The 20,281-nt window shown below is 44.4% G+C and overlaps 1 protein-coding gene across 5 annotated transcripts in view; it reads left to right on the top strand.

Annotated features, from left to right (window-relative positions):
- LOC143300706 (septin-7-like) overlaps positions 1–20,281 on the top strand; it is an 88,090-nt gene that overhangs the window by 57,453 nt on the left and 10,356 nt on the right. For 4 of the 5 annotated variants that reach the window (XM_076614578.1, XM_076614574.1, XM_076614576.1 and 1 more), the window contains exons 2-8: positions 10,682–10,988; positions 12,932–13,038; positions 14,280–14,380; positions 15,326–15,460; positions 17,857–17,974; positions 18,570–18,662; positions 19,861–19,957. In XM_076614578.1, the coding sequence (XP_076470693.1) occupies positions 10,838–10,988; positions 12,932–13,038; positions 14,280–14,380; positions 15,326–15,460; positions 17,857–17,974; positions 18,570–18,662; positions 19,861–19,957 (802 nt within the window). In that variant the 5' untranslated portion in view covers positions 10,682–10,837. Of the gene's footprint in view, positions 1–2,706; positions 2,858–10,681; positions 10,989–12,931; positions 13,039–14,279; positions 14,381–15,325; positions 15,461–17,856; positions 17,975–18,569; positions 18,663–19,860; positions 19,958–20,281 lie in introns of those variants that run through there. The other variant, XM_076614577.1, reaches the window with a different exon arrangement.

The raw sequence follows: 20,281 nt of genomic DNA, 5'->3' as shown, positions 1-20,281 counted from the left end.
ACGCTAGCCCCATTATGTGCAATGTAAGTAAATTTTCCAGACTCATCCCCTGGCAAAAAGCCATTCATACACAAAGATGGAGAAAGAAAGACGAATATAAGTAAGATAAATCACGGTCAAAGTGACACAAACACACATGCACACACACACACACACGGTAAGCCGATGAAGATCTATAAGATAGATAGGGAAGGAGAGATAGAGGGGGCAGGGGGGGGGGGGAGATGTAGGGGGAGGAGGGGCAGTGGAGGGGGATGGGGCGGTGGGAGGGAGGGGGGGTAGCCTGGTACAGAATGAGAAAGCACGCTGCCTGCTTGAACAGCCAGATCAATAATACATGACTTGCACAGCGCATACACGTGATGAGAACACACACTCACCACCGCGCCTGCCTTTTGCATCCTTCTCCACTACCGTCATCAGTATCCATCCAACCCTGCCTTCTTGGCAATATGCAGTTGTAGACGTGAACAACAATGTGGGTCTGGCGGATATAGAATGCTCGATTCGGAAGCCAGGGTCTCGGGTTCGATTTGCGCACGGACCGGGATCCCCCCCCCCCCCCCGACCCCCCATCCCCACCCCCAATGTTTCCCTCCACCAGACCTACAGCTGGTGGTCTTGGTTCTATGTAGTCTTCTCGGACTGTTGAGACTTTGAACCCAAAGTCCCGTGTGAAGCCAGAAACTCGTGGCCCAACAAGAGGAGCTGTCCTCGGTGGAACTCTATATATGAATAAAAGTCTGCGTTTTATGGGGAAGCGGGTATCAATGGGGGGCAGAGAGGTGGGGATAGGGGGAGTGGGGGTGGGATGGGTGGTAGGTGTGGGGAGGGGCGGGGGGAGTATAGGTCAGTGACGCTGCATGCACTGTGGCGACTAGGTCGCTCCGGTAGAACAGCCCTGAATTCCACACACACTCAGAAATCCGTAGCGAGGGACAGACATTTACAATGTTATTACAGTGAAACGCAACGCAGTACAATGCAATGCATTACGTTACATACACAGTGCATTGCAGCGTATTGCAGCCCAGTACAGTGCAGTGTGACTGAATGACGCTCAGACAAGTTTGGTTTGCAGAAAATGGAGGTGAACAAAAGAGGGAGACAGAAGACCGTATGAGACGACCTGAAAGTAATCTGCAGGCATCTGAATTCACCACCCCTCCAGACGGCACATAAATGCGCGCGTACACGCGCACGCACGCATGCACGCTCACACACACGCACGCACGCACACACACACACACACACACACACACACACACACACACACACACACACACACACATTGAGAAAGAGATGGAGCGCGCCCTTTTGTTGTTGTTACAGTCATGTTTGTCTGCTTCTCTGTTGTCTTTGCCCTGCTCAGTTATTGGAATTCTTCACATGTACTTTGTGTTCCATTAAAATGGAGCAATGAATCGAACGGGCAAACCAACTGGGAAATTCCCCTTTCCCCCGCGGTCAATGGATAGATGAGTCTTCTCCTTTCCTCTCCTCTTCCTCCTCCGCCCCACCCCCTTGCCATAACCCCATCCCACCCCCCTTCTCGCCTTCCCCTCCCGTCTGACCCCCCTACCCTCTCAGACTATTGATTTTTCTGTTGCGTTTGACTGTGCCGGGGCTCCGACGTTCGTTCATAGCGAGCTCCATTGATTTGTGAGACGTGGAGTCATCCGAAGGTCTTTATCACGTGGCTTGAATTGGGGGTAAGTTGAACAATCTTCTGACCAACGAGTTTAAAACAGTAGTTATATTTATATATTACGGAGGACAGAGATGAATAGGGAAAAACATTAAGCTTTCGATTTGTTATTAGCAAACCGGCTGTGATGTATTATTATTATTTTTTTAATGAAAAGGAAAAAAAACGAAAGAAAGAAAGAAAAGAATTAATCCACCGAGTATTGTAACGTTTGAGATTGAACATATGCTTCTTGTGCCGTAAAATTGTTGGTTTTAGTTGATCTCTTACATCATCGTTTTTTTTTTTTTTTTTTTGCGCATGGTTTGTGATGAGGCAAGATCATCCTTCGTGCTCTCTCTCTCTCTCTCTCTCTCTCTCTGCGTGAGAGAGAGAGAGTGTGTGTGTGTGTGTGTGCGTGTGTGTGTGTGTGTGTGTGTGTGTGTGTGAGAGAGAGAGAGAGAGAGAGAGAGAGCAAAGAGCATAAAAGCACCGGAAGTATTTCAGTAAGAAGAATTAAAACTGGATAATTATAGGCAGAAATACAGAATGGTGCACAGAGAGAAGGGGGGCAGTGGGGGAAAGGGCAGAGAGCCCAGGAACATTAATTCTAAGTATTTCAAGAAGAACTGTTGAGACAAACAATAGACAGGAAGACAATGTGGTGCACACAGACAGACGCACAGAGCCAGAGAGAGGGATACGGGGAGTTATGGATTGGAGGGGGTATATAGAGATAGAGAGAGCCCGCCAAATGAATCGTCAGAAGATTAAAAAGTTGGAGAGCAAGCTGATGCAAAAGCCGACGACAAAGGAACGGTATTGTGAGCATGCAGGGCGCTGTACAGAGCGAATGAGTACAGGATGCAGACTCATACAGCCAGCTTCCTGCTTGGAGCTGTTTGAAAGTTAACCGTTGATCCTCTCTCGTCTACTCGTCTCACCCGTCGCTGTCGCTGTGTACATTCTCACTTTGTCACCGCGGTGGACCTAATTATCGCGGTGATGAATAATCTTATTATCGTGTGCACAGTTTGCAGCTAAAAACGTGTGCATCGCGCATTGCATAGCTGTTTTGAGAGTGTATGTTTTCATGACAGAATTTTAAATCAGGCCTGTTGTTGAGTAGGGGGACCGAGTGTTTGCCAGCAAACTCAGATGGATGAAAAAGTAAGTGATGCCTAGGCTTTGTTCCAGTTTTGACAGGCTCCGTCTTACCAAGTCTTTTTAAAAGTTATGACCAAGTTCACAACTGAGGCATGGGTGAAAACTGTATGTTATTCGGTAGCATCCCACGAGTTTTTATTTTTGACAGCTAGTCAAATGGAGGAAAAATTAAGTTTAGTGCAGATCGATGCGACATAACAGCATTGTGTGTATGTGTGTGTGTTGGGGGGGGGGGGGGGGAGACAGTGTGGGTTTCTGCTTCTGGGTGTGAGCAGGTTTTTTGATTTGACCCATTTCCTTTTTGACAATTGTCTTTCATCGTGACGTTTGTATGAAGAACGTCCTTTCTCCCCATTAACCTATGCTCAATGTGGCAACTAGTTACACATCAGGAACGATAGTTTGCACAAGCGGCGTCACAGATTTATGACCATTGTGATATATGACGTATTCTTTAAGGTGTCACGTACGTGACGTAATCATGAATGCTTGACGTTTGACAAGATTTTCTTTTCTATTTCTATTTGCGCTCGTGTCGTTCTGTGAAACAGCACTTTTGAACTGATCAGACAAACTTTTGACCGGCCTCAGTGTTCTGTGTTGCACCGAAAGCATGCGACTACCCCCCCCCCCCCCCCGCCCCCCCCTCCTCTTTCCCTCTGATTTGCTTCGGTAACACCTTATGTTGCGCTTTTTGTGGCATCATTTGCATGTATTTTCAACACAGTGCTACATTTTCCAAAAAATGCTTAATTTTTTTTCATCATGAATTTTTATTATTGTATATCATCGATGTACACACAGGCTAGTACGGGTATAACACCATCTCTTTAGAACCAGATCAGAATGATAGATTCGAGTAGGAAAGAGCAGTACAGCACAATAATGCAAGTGTGCTCTGAAACCCCTCAAATCAGTCTCCATCGCAGCAGACATGATTGGAGCCGACGTTATAACGTGGCCTTCATGAATCTTCCATGAAGACTGTTCTGGTCAGTGCCACGGAAAGTTTCCGTCCTTCTGTCTGACTGAACTCAATGCCAGTCTGCGCTGGCGGCTAAAAATGGTGCGTCATGGCGGAATCGATATTTTCGTCAGTGGTTGTGTGGACGGTGTGCGGTGGTGTGGAATAATGACAGGGTGTAGTGGGGTGGTGGAGGGGAGGTGGTGGTTGGTGCATCGTAGATAGAGAGTGTTGGCACTACAGTTTTCACGTGTAATAGGTTTTGTGAGGTTGGAATGGGAATTTTACACTTTGTGATGTCTTGAGTCCGTATCTTTGTGACTTCGTCTATCTGCACCCCAGGCCCCCCCCCCCCCCCCCCCCCCCCCCCCATCTCCACTGGCCCTAACCCCATTCTCTATCAATCTCTCTCCATCTCCCTCCTTCCTTATTCATCCTTCCACTTTTTTTCCCAACCCTCTCATTTCCTTTATTTTTTTCAGATCCCATCCAGGTCTGTCTAACCCCCCACTTGTGTCACACACACAGACACACACACACACACACTCACACACACACTCATTTACACACACACACACACACACACACACACACACACAATCACCACTACCACCACCACTTTTTTTTTAAACTGGACAAGTATCAGAAGTACTACAACTGCCAATGCTACTCAGTGCTGCTGCTGCTGCTACCGCTACTACTATTACTGCTACCAATATTACTATTACTGTTCTGCTGCTATTACCACCACCACCACCACCACCACTACATGCACACATAGCAAATGATCATGCGTACATGAATTAAAGATGCTGGTGAATGAAAAAGACAGACATGTTGGTCTGATGTGTGTAGTGAACAAAGGACTTTAAAAGTTCCCCTTTGTACAGTGGAGTGACTGGCTTCCTGGTGTGCTGTGTGTGTGTGTGTGTGTGTGTTTTTACCCTATTCCCCCCCCCCCCTTCCTTGTACTGATTTGGTAATAGGAGTATGCAGGACTCAGCATTGTGTATAATGTTTGTCCTCTTTTGTATGGGCCCTTTTTTCTGTCCTTTATGTTTCTCAGTCATTTACATTGATCATAATTTTATGCATGCAGTAGAGTGATTACATGCTTGCATATGCACAGATGATGACACACACACACACACACACACACACACACACACACACACACAGAGTTTTAAAGAACACTGGCGAATCATTTTTCAACTGAAAGGGGCAGTATTATAAGAGCTTGCTGTTTTGAAAAACAGAAATATTGATTTAAATTGGAATAATAATGATTCATCATGAATTCTTCAGGTTAGGGATTAGATTATTATAAAATTAATGTTATGAAGACTAACACCTTTTTTTTTTGTGCACAGATTGGTGTTCTTCTAGAGTAGGCTCAGTTTGCTTTTTCTTTATCTGTTTTTTTCTTTCTCTCTTGTCTGTGTCTCTTACTGTCTCTGTGTGTGAAGAAAATGGTATCAGGCTTTTTTTCAGCTTCAAAGGATTATGAATATGATAAAGAATATATCCACTAATGTCAGTGGCTCTCCACTTCTCATGATTACTATAATAGATAATGCAGGCACTCAGACAAAATCCAAATTCAAGATTACCCCCCCCCCCCCCCCCAAAAAAAAAAAAGAAAAAAAAAAGAAAATAATTACTGCATGGAGGGTAACCAAATATGATAATCCCATGTTTTTCCTAAGGAATCACAGGAGAAACATTGGAATACATTTCAGTTTATAGATATAGTTTGTACATACAGTGGAATGGAATGAGCATCACTCGTTTAGAATGATCTAGAATTATGCTCAGCTTCAGGCTCCAAGCAATAATTGTGACAGGAAAATCAAAGCATCATTAGTTACCAACTGCAAGGAATCACACTAGGAAGACTGATTGTTTCTATTTCGTGTCCTTTGGTTTCATGAAGCGGTGGCCTAGTGGTAGAACGCTCCACTTAAGCCAGGTGACTCCAGTGAGTGTCCTGGGTTTGATTCAGGAATGGACTGGGATTTTTGCTCCCTCCTGGTACCCCCCTCCACAACACATAGAGAGTCCTCCAGTGCAGCATAAGAGAACCCACGTCAGCAAGAAAGTTGTCCCTGGCAAAATTCTGCAGAAATGTATTCTTTCATTGAAACGGATGTACACTTGCAAACACACGCACCAACAGCTACGCACACAAAAAGATATGACTGCACTGTGGTGACACATTCTTTCTTGGGGAGAGCAGCTGGAATTTCACACACAAACACTGTTGGGGCAAACATCATGTAATACTAATAATACAAAACCATGATTCTCTTTCTTCCTCTTTCTTTTATTTTAATACTCACTCACTCTCTTCTTTCCTTCCTTCTTCCTTTCATTTTTGACTTGTTCTTTCTTACTGTTTCTTATTCCCTGTTAGCATGTAGAAAATGACAATAAGAATAACACTGTGCATTTTTATTTTCCAACTGTGACTGAATGGGACCACTATCGAGATGACCTGCTCATCCAGTACTGCTTCCACCATCATTTAAAGGACTGCAGCAGTAAAGGACTGCGTGTAGTAGAGAGCATCAGCAGACAGTGACACTCTTGCTCTTCCTGTGTCAGGAACTGGAAACAGTGTCAAGTGGAGGAGGGGGGGGGGGGGGGGGGGCAAAGTTGCATCATGACAAGTCGCCCTGTGTATCTATTGGTTTAACTCTTTCCATACGAACGGCGAAAGAGACGACGTTAACAGCGTTTCACACCAATTACCATCATCCAAATATTGCAAGCGGAAGGCTCTTATACTGAAGACGTGAATGTTGACAAAGAATACCACAATTCTGACGACGGAAGCTAAAGGTTGGGTCATTCAGACACCCACTGGACATCCGAGGGGTCTGTGTCGAGGAGAAGAGAGGACTGGCCGTACTGAGTGAGTTAATGCCTTTCTCCTGTGGTCCATGCTGGTTCACTGTCTGAAGACTCAAACTGGGTTCTCTGTGTGGTTTCAGGGGTGATAGTGAAGAGTTGCTCTGCAGCACACTCTGTAGGCCTCCTGTATCAATATTGTTTGTGACCTTCTTGTAGGACTTTAGGCGGTTGTGGGGGGTGGGGTTGGGGGGAGATTTTTGTCTTTCATTGACCTGGAGAGCTATGCTGGTAGGGCCACCCAAGGTTGAAGGGTAGACACCAGACAAAATTGTGATCCACAGGTCCTGCAGGTCAGGGGTTGGGCACAGGGCCAAAATTGTGATCCACAGGTCCTGCAGGTCAGGGGTTGGGCACAGGGCCAGCACCCCTGTGGCATTAAAAACAAAACAAAAGAAAACAGTTGCAGTTGCCACAGGAATGTCACAAAGACTGGAAGAGACCTCCCGTCAGACATCAGAAAGATGGGAATCCAGGCAGAGGCACAGGGTAGGGGTGAAAGGATTAATTCAGTGTCATATACTGTACCATGTCAAACTGATGCAAACTAGGCCTATCGGTTTGCAAACCGATAGGCCTAGTTTGTATCAGTTTGACATGGTAAGTATATGTATCACCAAACATGGAGTATAATACAAACTCTTCCTGCAAGTAAATACAGTCTGTTGGAGGAGGGACGGGATTGTGTCTGCGTTTTCACTTTTATGTTGGGGCAATGCTGTTGGATAAGCATTGGACTGTCTGTCTTTGTTGCTTCTTTTTGGTCCATTTGAGAGGGAAGCTTGGATTAGTTTGAATGAAATGTAGCCATGAGTTTGTTACAGAACGTTATGCCCCATTCTGTTCGTATGTTTGTTTGTTCTTTAGTTTAAAATCATTTGACAGTAACTGAGTAAGCGATATTAGCCATCCCATTCTGCATCACTCTGTTTCTGTTTCCTTTCCTCTCCTCTTTTTTTTGGTTTCTCATCCCTGCTTCTCCTTCCCTGTCTGTCTTTGTATCTCATTAGCTCTGCTTCCATGTTTCTTTTCTCCCCCTCCACCCTCAAGTGCGTACACATGCACACACGTATATGTATGCATGCGCGAACACTTACACACACACACATCTGAAGAGAAGAATGGATTGTCATTATTTTAAGAGAACCTTGTATATAGAACCCAGTCTTAATTAGTATACATATTGTACACTCTAGATATGGGAAGGATGTCTCTGCAGACTTACAGCAGGTTAATATTAGCATCTTGACTGAACAGCCCAGAACACATGGATTATGGAGATTGGGGGGTGGGGGGTGGGGAGATGGTGGTAGGTTGGGGTGAGGGGAGGGGTTATATAAACAAAAAAGAAAAGAAAAAAAAAAAGAGGAGGAATAGGTAATGGGGCTGAGCTGACAGATTTGATATGGCAGAGCATCATCCATCCACCCACCTCCTCCCACCACTCACAATCTACATACTTCTGTGGGTTCTGGTCGCCTTCTGTTCAGTTCTACAGAGTGTTGACTCTGTACATCAGCAGTAAAGGGGCTGAGAAGGGTGGGGGGGAGCAGGGATGGGGGAAGGAGGGGGGTGTCTGAAGCCTGCAAATAGCCAGCTCCATCATCATGCTGGGTGCCTTGTCTGGATGCCTCCTTCCTCCCTGGACCCCACCCCCTCTAAACAGCCCCCCCCCCCCTCCTCTGCCAGCCAGGGGTGGTGGTGTGTGGCTATTATCTACCTGACCCTGCATTTTGTTATAAACATGACACACCTGTCTGCAGAGTGCTGTCTGCATTCTTGGCCTTACCTGGTTTGAATTGCTCCAGGTTCAGTTTTTGCTTGCAGGAATGGAGGGGGGAGGGGCTGGAGAGGGTGGGGTCATTCTGCAATGTAAGTCCTTTTATGATGGTTATACTGGAAGAAATATGCAGTGGCAGTTTATTAATTAAACAAAGGATGTGACTTTTTCCTCATTTTTTTAAAAATCATGAATATGCAAGCCTCCATGTTCAGCAAACTCCTCCTCACCATCACATTGTTTCATCATCATCATCGTCATATGATTTTTTTTATTTTTTACTTACTACATCATTAGACCTTGATAGTCCTTAGGAAGATGAAATAAAGGACATAAAAGGTGCAACATCAAGTATGCTATTAGTATATTAGTACATTATCAAACAACACTACTGTTGGTGACAGCGTTTTCAAGAAAACCCAAGAAAAAACCCAGTAGCAATGAAATTGATAGCTATAAAGTAATGAGGAAGACTCAGGAAAGAAAACTGAAATAAAGGTGGAACAGTGTACTTTCTTTGGGAAGACTAACAAGGATTTCAGTTGAAGATGGGCAGCTGATGTGCATACAGAAATCACGGAGTTTCCTGCTTGTCTACAGTCATTGCTGAAGTACGCACATTCATTATTATGATTATTATGGTCATAAGTACAGGTGCATACACATACAAGCAGACATGAATATGTGGAGAACTACCCCCTCAGTCCTCAGCCCATCCTCTCAGTCCATTTCGGTTTCTGTCCATTTTCTTGTGATACTCTGCCAGTCTGTGTGTTGTCTGTCAGTTTGTCTACCTGATCCCTTCAACCCCCCACCCCACCCCCTCCATCCCTCTCCACCACCAGTTCTGTTTTCAGCCTTGTAACCCAAGGCCATTAATTTCTTAAGATATGTTTTCTCAGTGTCAGTGTTTGTTTATCTTTTCTGTGATGATGTGTGCATTTCCAGCCTGCTTTGTTTGGATGCTGGGAATGGGGGGGGGGGGTAGGGGGGGAGTGGTGATGGTGTGTGTAGGGGGGGGGGGGGTGAGAGGGGGGTTGTTCCTGTAAACTGGGTGTAGACAGGTAAGGGGGTCTCCTTGCACATTAAGTTTCTGTGGGCCTTTTCCCTTCATTTCTACACCAGTCGGCTTTCCTAAAATTTTACACACACACATACTGCATGTTTACATGAATGCACAGTCGCAGCATGCACACATTAACACATGCACACACAAAGTTCTGAAAACAATCCTGGCAGGTTATGTGCATTTGTACAAGTATGTTGGAAAATTCAGTTTCAGCCTTGACAAACTGTCTTAAATCTTACCCCAGTTCATATCATGTTTTTTTTTCTTTGGAAAGGTGCACATTTGCATAATTAAAAAAGCACCAGTGTTATGAGCAGGATAGCCAAGTGGTAAAGCAAGAGAAGTCTACTAGTTATCCAGCTTCCGAGGTCAACACATGCGCAGACCTTACACTGTGTAACCGTTTTTTCTTTTCCTTTTGAGTCAGTGTATACATGCAGAAGATTAAATGAGGTATGTGGTTGAAACGGTGGCAGCTTGTTGTGTTAATGGGTGGGAATTCTCCACCCTCCCAGGTCAACATAAGTGCAGGCCTGCTAATAATGCTTCACCCCTCTCTGGGTGTAAATGCATGCATAAGGTCAGATATGCTGGTTGAAGTCCCATGATGCATGGCAAGAGTTCACTGGGTAAGGGAAATGCAAAGGCACCCAGCCACCCAGTCTGCACCCACACTCCCCTAAAACAGTGTTTGGCTGCCTGAATGGCAGGGTGGAAACAGTCTTTGACAAGAAAAGTCCTTGTAACTGAAAGTTATTGAACATGGAGCCCACAGAATACAGAAAAAGAACATTTTTGATGATCACGTTCTTTCTGTATTGATCATAAAATAGAAACCTCCTTTAGTGAGAAAATGTGCACAGTTGCTTGCTGTATAGATACAGTTATACTGATGATGAAGATGTTTATCATGATTATGTACAGTTTATCATCACCATCATCATTATTATTACTGATGTAATGAATTCTGTCATTTTGCTGTTTGTGTTATGCTTGCATTCAACAGCACCAAAAAAAAAGAAAAAAAAAAAAAAGAAAAAAAGATCACACATCAGGTTCCTGACTCAATGGCTAAAATTTCGACACACCGTTTGGCTGTTGCAGATCAACGCCGCTAAGCGGGATGCTTTTTTACGTGGCGCTGGACAGCAGCCAGAAGCACCCGCTCCCCCAGTGAAGTTTGACCCCAGCTCCCGTTTTGCCAACAGCCATGACCGTGAGCGCGGCCCTGTGAAGGACAAGGACTCGAACCAGGCCGAGATGGAGAAGGACAAGGAGAGGGAGAGGGAGAGGAAGTATGTGGGGGAGACCCGCAAAGAGCTGGAAGGCTATGTGGGCTTTGCCAACCTGCCCAATCAGGTGTACCGCAAGTCCGTCAAGAAAGGGTTCGAGTTTACGCTGATGGTTGTCGGTAAGCGTTGGTGGGGGATGTGAAGGCTGTTAGAGTGTGTGTGTGTGTGTGTGCGCGTGTGTGCATACGTGTGTGCGTAGTCTGTTTTCGTGTATGTGTATGTGTGTTCTAGGTATCTGTGTATTATTAATGTGCATGGGAGAGAGAAAGAGAATAAGAGTATCCAGTTTGTATGTTTTTGGTAGTTTTTTTATGGGTTTTATTGTTGTTGCATGTGTGCGTAAGTGTGTGCAGGTATGCGCACTCTCATGTCATGGAGTTTTGGCCCTGTGGTTTATATTACTGGATTTTTTTTCAAAAAGGAAGTGATTTTAGATTTAATTCTGTCTAGAACACCTTGAGTCTTGCTGTGGGCACCAACCAAGCCCTTGCAATAATATTTAGTGTTCCATCACAGGAGACTGTATAAATGATGTGATAGTGAAAAGAAACTCTAGGGAGAGCTGGACAGAACAAGGTCTTCAGAGAAGAAGTCCCCCTTAGTCAAGTGTTTCGGCCCTTGACTCCTTACACTCTAAGGGGGCCGGGCAGCACCCAGGTCATGACTCCTGGATCATAGTGGATGCCCTTGTATTGCTTTTTTTTTTTTATTTTTTTTTTAACTCTCCTGGTCCTCAGCAGGTTCGAACCCGCACCTCCAGGGTGGTCGCCACTTCAGGACTGAGTCACCTTTTCTAGCAGACATTTTAACCACTGAGCCATTGCACAGCTAGTTTGAGTAGGGAAATTTGATCCTTATGAAGTTTATTTTCATTCATTCTAGACCAGATTCAGCTGGAATTCTTTTCAGCTGCTTCTGCCTGCCTTGAGAGCCCATGTCCTCTCTCTGCCAGAAATAGACCTGCGTACAATCTGTTCTACGTCTCATGGTCACGTCTCATGGTCACAACTAACCATTTATACATCCATAAGCTTGGCCACTGACTGATAAGACACATTAGTGCAGCCATGCATGTAGTGATTGGCTGATAGAACACACAAGAGAGGCTGTGCATTTTCCTTCAGGGGTACCCATCCTGGAGTAAACCATGTGGAAAACACTTATCAGATGGGGGCAGAAAGGGTTTCCACTCATGAGCTTTGTGCTGAAAGGCTGGCTTTTCTGTGTGTACATCAGTTCAACGCTGGAGGGATGTTTTGCTCAGCGGTGTGGTGTGGGTGTGTGATGGAGAGATCTATCTTTCTGAAAACTGGCTGCAAATGCAGGCATTTTGTGTTGTTGTAAGTTTGTTGGTATGGACTGAGAAACATTCATTCAGCTCTCAAAGAGAAATTAGGAGTTGTATGCCTTTCTTTGAAGTGACTGAAACGCTGCTCACTGGTGATAGTTTGTTTGACTGTCATTATGTTCTGTCTCTCCATACATCTCTGCTCCCAGCAGAGACATCTTATGGAAGTGACCACATATTGATTCAGATGTTCATACTTAGACATGGGCATGCACACACAAACACACATGCATGCACCCCCCCACCCCCCCACACCCCCACACACACACTATTACCTTGTCAGGCGTACATTCTCAGACCCAAGTATATGTAATAATTACACATCTGTAAGCACAGACAGCACACATAAATGCACACACGCACACATATGCATGCACACATGCAGATACACACACACACACACACACACACACACACACACACACACACTCTGCACTTCTCTCTTTCCTGACTCCACCATCCGACACTACCCACATGCATGCAGTTACTTTCAGACAGTGTCGGAGAATGGGGCGAAAACAAAAACGAATACAAAGCATGACTGCCTCTTTTGAGATGAATGAAACAAATATTGAACCGAACAGACTGACTGGTTCACAAGATAATGAAGGGAAATATGTTATTAGTTTATAAAGTGAAAATTTATAAAGTAAAATATGAAGTGAAAACTATGTTTGTGTATTAAGTGACCTGTGTTATTTGTTTCCCTTTCAGGCGAGTCAGGTTTGGGAAAATCCACACTTATCAACTCTCTCTTTCTGACGGACCTGTACAGCGCCGAGTACCCTGGCCCATCCCACCGGATCAAGAAAACTGTCAATGTAAGTTCTGGACAACTGCTCTGTTAGACTGATCATTTATGAGATCGGGCGCTAGCAGATTGGTCAGGTTCATTCTGTGTGGTAGCTGATAGCAGGCTTTGCTTTCTGAATTCTGTTCTTTATATTTTTATGTAGTGTTGTCTTCAGCAGTTGTTTAATGAAGAATTCACGAGGAACGATGTAGAAGATAGGATTATTTTGTAATGGGCAAGAAAACTGCTTTGTTTTTTTATTGCTGAAATGGGTTGTGGTAGTTAAGATTTATGTATATAAACAAATGGATTCTTTTCTTGTATTTTAGAAATTAAGGTGATTTTGAACAGAAAAAAAAAGAAGAAAATCTCTTTCCCCATCCTGTCCTCAGCACATGCACACCAGCACATACCAGGTGATCATCTGCCAGCTAATTGGTAACTGAACAGCTGAGCTTTTGATGATGAACAGATCAGTTTGATATTTGAATGTGAAAAGCAGATCGAATGATTTATGAAATACATGTTGAAAGATGTGAGAGATGAACCAGATCAGTTGAAGTAAAAAAGGTGTGAGTGATTGATTAGATCCCGGCTCAATGGTTGGCTTACATCAGAGACTGACATAAGCTAACAGTTTGGCTAACAGGAAAGTGAGATCTGTATGATCAGTAGTTTCACCGCTGCAGTTGGAATTCATTTACATCTTAGTCTTTAGTGAAGGAATGTGACTCTCAAGCTAGGAGGCAGTATTGCAGTGGCTCTTATTGCTGCGAACCATCCTAGCACTGACAGCCCTAAAGTCATCCTGGCCAAAAGAGTGTGGATGTAACCTAGGCAAGACACTCTCAAATATTATATATATATACCTGGCTGAAAATATGGGGATGTAACTCATGGAAGAAACTCTCTGCTATTATAAAATTATAGCTCAAGATGATGGGGACAGCAGTTGCCTGCTCTGTTGTTCTGATGGTGTTTGTTGGACAGGATTGCCTAGTATCATACATTATATCAGTTGATATATATATATATATATAATATGTGTGTGTGTGTGTGTGTGTATGTGTGTGTGTGTGTGTATACCTGGATGAAAAAGTGGGGATGTAACTTGGGCAAGAAACTCTCTGCTATCATATATTAAAAAAAGCCCAGGATGATGGGGGATGTTGCCTCCTCTGCTGTTCCGACCATCTTTGCCGGACACGACTGACTGTCATACATTGTATTGGTTGATATACCTGTGTATGTAAATGGTTTTTAATGTAGGTGGACACGAATCAGACAGTGCTGAAGGAGAATGGTGTCCAGCTCAAACTGACTGTGGTTGACACGCCAGGTTTTGGGGACGCCGTGGACAACAGTAACTGGTGAGTGACCTGCACCCTGCACCTGTACCTGGCATAGCACCGTCCTCGAGTCTTTGTCCCCAGCCTGTGGACTTGTTGCCTGAATGTTTGCTGACATATGTCTGCTGTGTCAGTCTGATGCGTCATGGACCAGTCAGTTTGCATTGTTGGCTGATTTTTGCGGTTAAGGCAGTACTTCGCTCCAAGCGTCTGAGAAAAATAATCTGGATTTGTTCATCTGTGTCTTATATCAGTCTGACTGGAAGTTTTGAGCACCACTGGCTTGAAGTCACATGCCCTGAAAAAGTGAAAGTTGCACTGTTCTTGTTTTGTTGTTTTTGTTGAGGTTTGTTGCTGGTGAGTTGAAATGTACAGGGATTTGGTCAGTGCCAGAGTGAATTACTGGTTAGATGCTCACAGATAAGAAAATCATGCATATTGGCATCATACATTGTGTCCAACACATTTGCGTTTGAATTTCTTCACATGTATGTGTGTGTGTGTGTGTGCACACATGTGCAGGTGCGTAGTTGAAGTTTTTGGCATCATCATACTCTACAAGAAATATGCATTTGCTGTCACTGTGATTCGGTTGTGGTTTGAGGCGAGTTTTATTTTGTTATGGAATGTTCCCAAATTTTATTGACATTCTAGATAATTCTATTCCTAAAATATACATAAAACCAGAGTCTTTATTTAAATTTTTGTAACTTATAGGGGAGCATGTCTGAAAATAGGAAAAGTTTGGAAAATTTGTCTTGTAACAAGTTCTCATTGTTTTTATCATAAATTCAGATTCACTGTTACGGCTTTTTCTTGCTTGTTAAATCACCAGTTGAATATGCTCGTTGGACTTCTGAAGTTTGACTCTGGTTGTTGAATGCAAATGTCGTTCCTGTTCACTGTCCATGCCCTACAGACAGGGGTCAAAGGATGAAGTTCTCTCGATTATATTGTGTCACCCAGCTGGCAACCAATCACAGACTACATTGACTGCAAGTACGAGGAGTACCTGAACTCCGAGTCCCGGGTCAATCGTAGCATCACGGCAGACACCAGGGTGCATTGCTGTCTCTACTTCATTGCCCCAACAGGACATGGGTAGGTCGAGGTCACAGGCAAAACTTTGCTCTCCTTCCAGTTACATATGCATGTGAGTTTTAAACTGTTACTACTGTACTGTTGTTTTTTTTTATGCAGGAATTGTCATTGCCAGCGAAGTCAGGTACCCATACACACCCTGGGAGTGGAGTGAGGAAAATCAGAGTGAAGTGCCTTTCCCCATGATCAATAGATCAGAAGTCCAAGTTTACTAATGATTGGTAAACTTAGACTTCTGATCTGTTGACTGGTACACTTGAACTTCTGATCTATTGATTGGTAAACTTGGAATTCTGATCTGTTGACTGGTAAACTTGAACTTTTGATCTGTTGATTGGTAAACTTGAATTTCTTATCTGTTGATCGGTAAACTTGAACTTCTGATCTGTTGATTGGTAAACTTGAACTTCTGATCTATTGATCAACGTTGGGAGCCCCGGGAAAGGCAGTTCACTCCGATTTTCCTCACTCCACTCCCCAGGGTGTGTATGGGTACCTGACTTGGGTAAGGTTAAAGCAGCGGAAGGAGAGGATCACGCCCTGCCTTGCTATGCTGTGCTTTCTGAACATGAAATCGCTGCCTTGATGGCCGTTAAAGGCTACAGGACCTTTTACCTTTTAAGTTCTGTAGATTTGGATATGATTTTAAGTTGGTATTGTCCTCCCTCCTGTGTCTGAAGGTGGTTGTGTTCCCCATCCAGTTTTGTAGCTGGTTTTTACTGAGTTACATACACCTTTCTCCCACTCTCTCCAGGTCGTTAGATTGAAGGCATTGTACCTCACCACCCTTCTCCCCTGCTTTCCAACCACACCACACCCCCACCCACACCCATCACCCCGCCTCCCCTCTTACCCTGCTTTCCAACCACACCACACCCCCCTCACACCCGTTCCTCAAATCCCCCCCCCCCCCTTGCTCCCAGCCACACCACACCCCCCTCACACCCATTCCTCAAATCCCCTCTTACCCTGCTCTCCAACCACCACACCGCCCTCACACCCATTCCTCAGATCCCCTCCCCTTGCTTCCAACCACACCACACCCCCTCACACCCATTCCTCAAATCCCCTCCCCATGCTTCCAACCACACCACACCCCCTCACACCCATTCCTCAAATCCCCTGCCCTTGCTTCCAACCACACCACACCCCCTCACACCCATTCCTCAAATCCCCTACCCTTGCTTCCAACCACACCACACCCCCTCACACCCATTCCTCAAATCCCCTACCCTTGCTTCCAACCACACCACACCCCCTCACACCCATTCCTCAAATCCCCTGCCCTTGCTTCCAACCACACCACACCCCCTCACACCTATTCCTCAAATCCCCTGCCCTTGCTTCCAACCCCACCACACACCCATCCCCCCCATACCCTGCTCTCCAACCATACCATCACCGCTCACAGCCCTCCTCCCCTCTCTCCGACTAACCTGCTCCACACCCCCAGACTTGCCCTCCTCCCTTGCTCTCAAACCATACCACACCTCCACGCCCCCATGCCCCCAAATCTCCTCCTTCCCTGTGCTCCAGCCATACAACACCCAGCCACCCTTATCCCCTCCTCCCATGCTGTCCAACCACACCACACCCACACCCACCCCCCACCTCCCCTCTTCAACCATACCATGCCCACCCACCCACACCCATCCCCCAAACCTCCCAAAGTGGAGTGATGGTCTAGAGGTAATGTGTCTGCCTAGGAAGCGAGAGAATCTGAGCGCACTGGTTTGAATCCCGGCAAAGTCGCCAGTATTTTCTTCCCATCCACTAGACAGACCTTAGTGGTGGTCTGGACGCGAGTCATTCAGATGAGACGATAAACTGAGGTCCCATGTGCAACTTGCGCTTAGCGCATGTATAAGAACCCATGGTAATGAAAGGGTTGTCCCTGGCAAAATTCTGTAGAAAAATCCATTTCCATAGGAAGACAAAATTGATCGATAAAAAATAAACTGCAGGCAGGAAAATACCGAAAAAAAAAAAAAAAAGGAAAGGGTGGCGCTCTCAGTGTAGCGACACGCTCTCCCTGGGGAGAGCAGCCCGAATTTCACAAAGAGAAATCTGTTGTGACAAAAAAGAGTAATACAGTACAATAACCCCCTCCTCCCCTGCTGTCCAACCACACCACACTCCCACACACTCATCCTCCCAAGCCCCCCTCATGCTGCTCTCCACCCAGACCATGCCCATCCTCCCCCATCTCCTCCTGCACCCTCAAAGAGAGAGGAGACTAAAGGAATGATTGCTTTTAAGGGAGTGATGATTACTTTAAAAGGAACAACGATTGCCAGTAATTATTACTTTTAAGGGTATAGTGATTGCTTTTTCTGTGGCTCAGAAAGCCTGACGCTCTCAGCCTCCAGGTTACCTGTTTGGTTGTGTTGTTTCAGTCTGAAGCCTCTGGATGTGGAGTTCATGAAACGCCTGCATGACAAAGTCAACATCATTCCTCTCATCGCCAAGGCCGACACCATGACGCCCGATGAATGCAGAGAGTTCAAGAAGACTGTCAGTTTTTGTTCTTTATTTGGATGATGATGATGACTCTGTGTGTGTGTGTGTGTGTGTGTGTGTGTGTGTGTGTGTGTGTGTGTGTGTTTCCTGTGCCTACAGATTTATAAAAGAATAGTTCATCAGAATTTGCATGTGTGTGTGCTTGAATGTGTATGCAAGCAGTTTTTTTTTTTCTATGGTGAAGATTTTCAGATATTTATTCTTTTTCTTTTTATAAAGGGGACTCTGGCTTATTTGTCTCTTATCGAGTTGAAATGGGATAATTGGTTAATCTGTATTTGAAACAACGCACACACACACACACACACACTCACACACACACACACACACACACATACCCACACACCCACTCTTCACAATATAAGCTGATATTGAACAGTAATTACATCATGCAGATTCTTTTTATGGTAAAAAGCATTTATATTGTATTCTACTTTGATTTGGCATAGAAATCTTTGCACTGCAACACTCACGCAACAGTCGTCATGCACTAATCAGAGCTTGAACTTCAGGGATAAACACTACAAGTAATAATAATGTATCAGTTTCATAACTGCAGTGATTTTTTTTTTTTTTAATGGTGTTTCAGATTCTGAATGAGATTGCCCAGCACAAAATCAAGATCTACGAGTTCCCGGAATGTGATGATGAGGAAGAGATGAAGATACAGAAGAAACTCAGGGTGAGTGTGTGGACCCAAAGGTGTTGGGTTTGTTACTTTCTGGATTTTTTTTTTTCTTTGAGACCTTTTCCGATTCCCCCTGCCCACCCCCCATCCACCTGCCCCCAGTTAAGCTTTTCTGACAAAATATGACCAGTTAAATGTAATAGCAATGGAAAATTAGTTTGTATTTTTTTTATTTGTATTTGTATTTCTTTTTATCACAACAGATTTCTCTGTGTGAAATTCAGGCTGCTGTCCCCAGGGAGAGCGTGTTGCTACACTACAGTGCCACCCATTTTTTTGTATTTTTACCTGCATGCAGTTTTATTTTTATTTTTTGCTATGGAAGTGGAATTTTCTACAGAATTTTGCCAGGAAAAAACCTTTTGTTGCCGTGGGTTCTTTCACATGCGGTAAGTGCATGCTGCACACGGGACCTCGGTTTATCGTCCCATCCGAATGACTAGCGTCCAGACCACCACTCAAGGTCCAGTTGAGGGGGAGAAAATATCGGCGGCTGAGCCATGATTCGAACCAGCGCGCTCAGATTCTCTCGCTTCCTAGGTGGACGCATTACCTCTAGGCCATCACTCCCACTAAAATGGAATATTTGTTGAATTTGATGATGATAAGACAGACATGTTTTTTTCACAAAGCTATTGCTTACAGTCAACCATCTTGTAGTAAAGAGACACGTGCAAATCAAGAACAGCGAATACCTGAGACAAGCTAGACACTAATCACCTGTAGAGTCAGTTGTAAGAAATTTCTTTGTGGATTCAGCCCCAAATCCATCCTCTTTTCTTTCCTGCTGCCTTCCTCCCCTTTACCTTCCTTCATTCCCCCGCTCCTTCTACCTTTTTTTTTTAAGCGGTTGGGGAAGAAGGTTCCCAAATATGAAAGAGAACTAGTAAGTGCTGCAGCCAGTAGCAACAAATTATTCAGACTGTCACCACAAAGACTAAACCTGGAGCTTTTATTATTACTTTTTTATTATTATTATTCTTATTTTTTTTATATACAATTTTGATTCCATTGGGGGAAGAAGGGGGTGGGATGGATCAAAAGTAGATATTTCAGCAGAAGTCGATGAGCTTGGACTCATAATTCATCCATGTTAGCGAGAGAGAGAGAGAAAAAAAAAAGGGAGCTGTTTCTTTTTGTTTGTTTGTTTTTGTTGTTGATGTTTTTAAAACATATCTCTTGTCATTTTCAGGACCGGGTGCCTTTCGCAGTGGTGGGGAGCAACAGGGTGATTGAGATGGGGGGGAAGCGTCTCCGCGGCCGTCAGTACCCCTGGGGCCTCGTGGAAGGTGGGTTGGTGGTTGGTGCTGCAATCGTTTTCAGCATAACAAAAAAAAAGCCCTGGATCTGCTAAGATGATTGTGATATTAAGGAAGAATACAATGTAAAAGTAAACTGCATGTTGCGTGAATTTTAGAACAGAGTAATTGCCTTATGTCTCTGCTAAAATGTGTAGTGTCAGAGAGAGCTGCACATTCTGTGTTACTTTTAATCTGTTTATTCATTCAGTTCAGTTATTAGCTGTTGGCATCTGCAGTTCAGCTATGAAGGTGTGTGTATTTCTAGTGTATTAATGCTATATTGACTTTTTTCTGTTGTTGTAAATCAGATAA

The sequence above is a fragment of the Babylonia areolata genome, chromosome 26, assembly GCF_041734735.1.
Source record: "Babylonia areolata isolate BAREFJ2019XMU chromosome 26, ASM4173473v1, whole genome shotgun sequence".
Classification (NCBI taxonomy): domain Eukaryota; kingdom Metazoa; phylum Mollusca; class Gastropoda; order Neogastropoda; family Buccinidae; genus Babylonia; species Babylonia areolata.
This window is presented reverse-complemented; position numbering and strand designations above follow the sequence as displayed.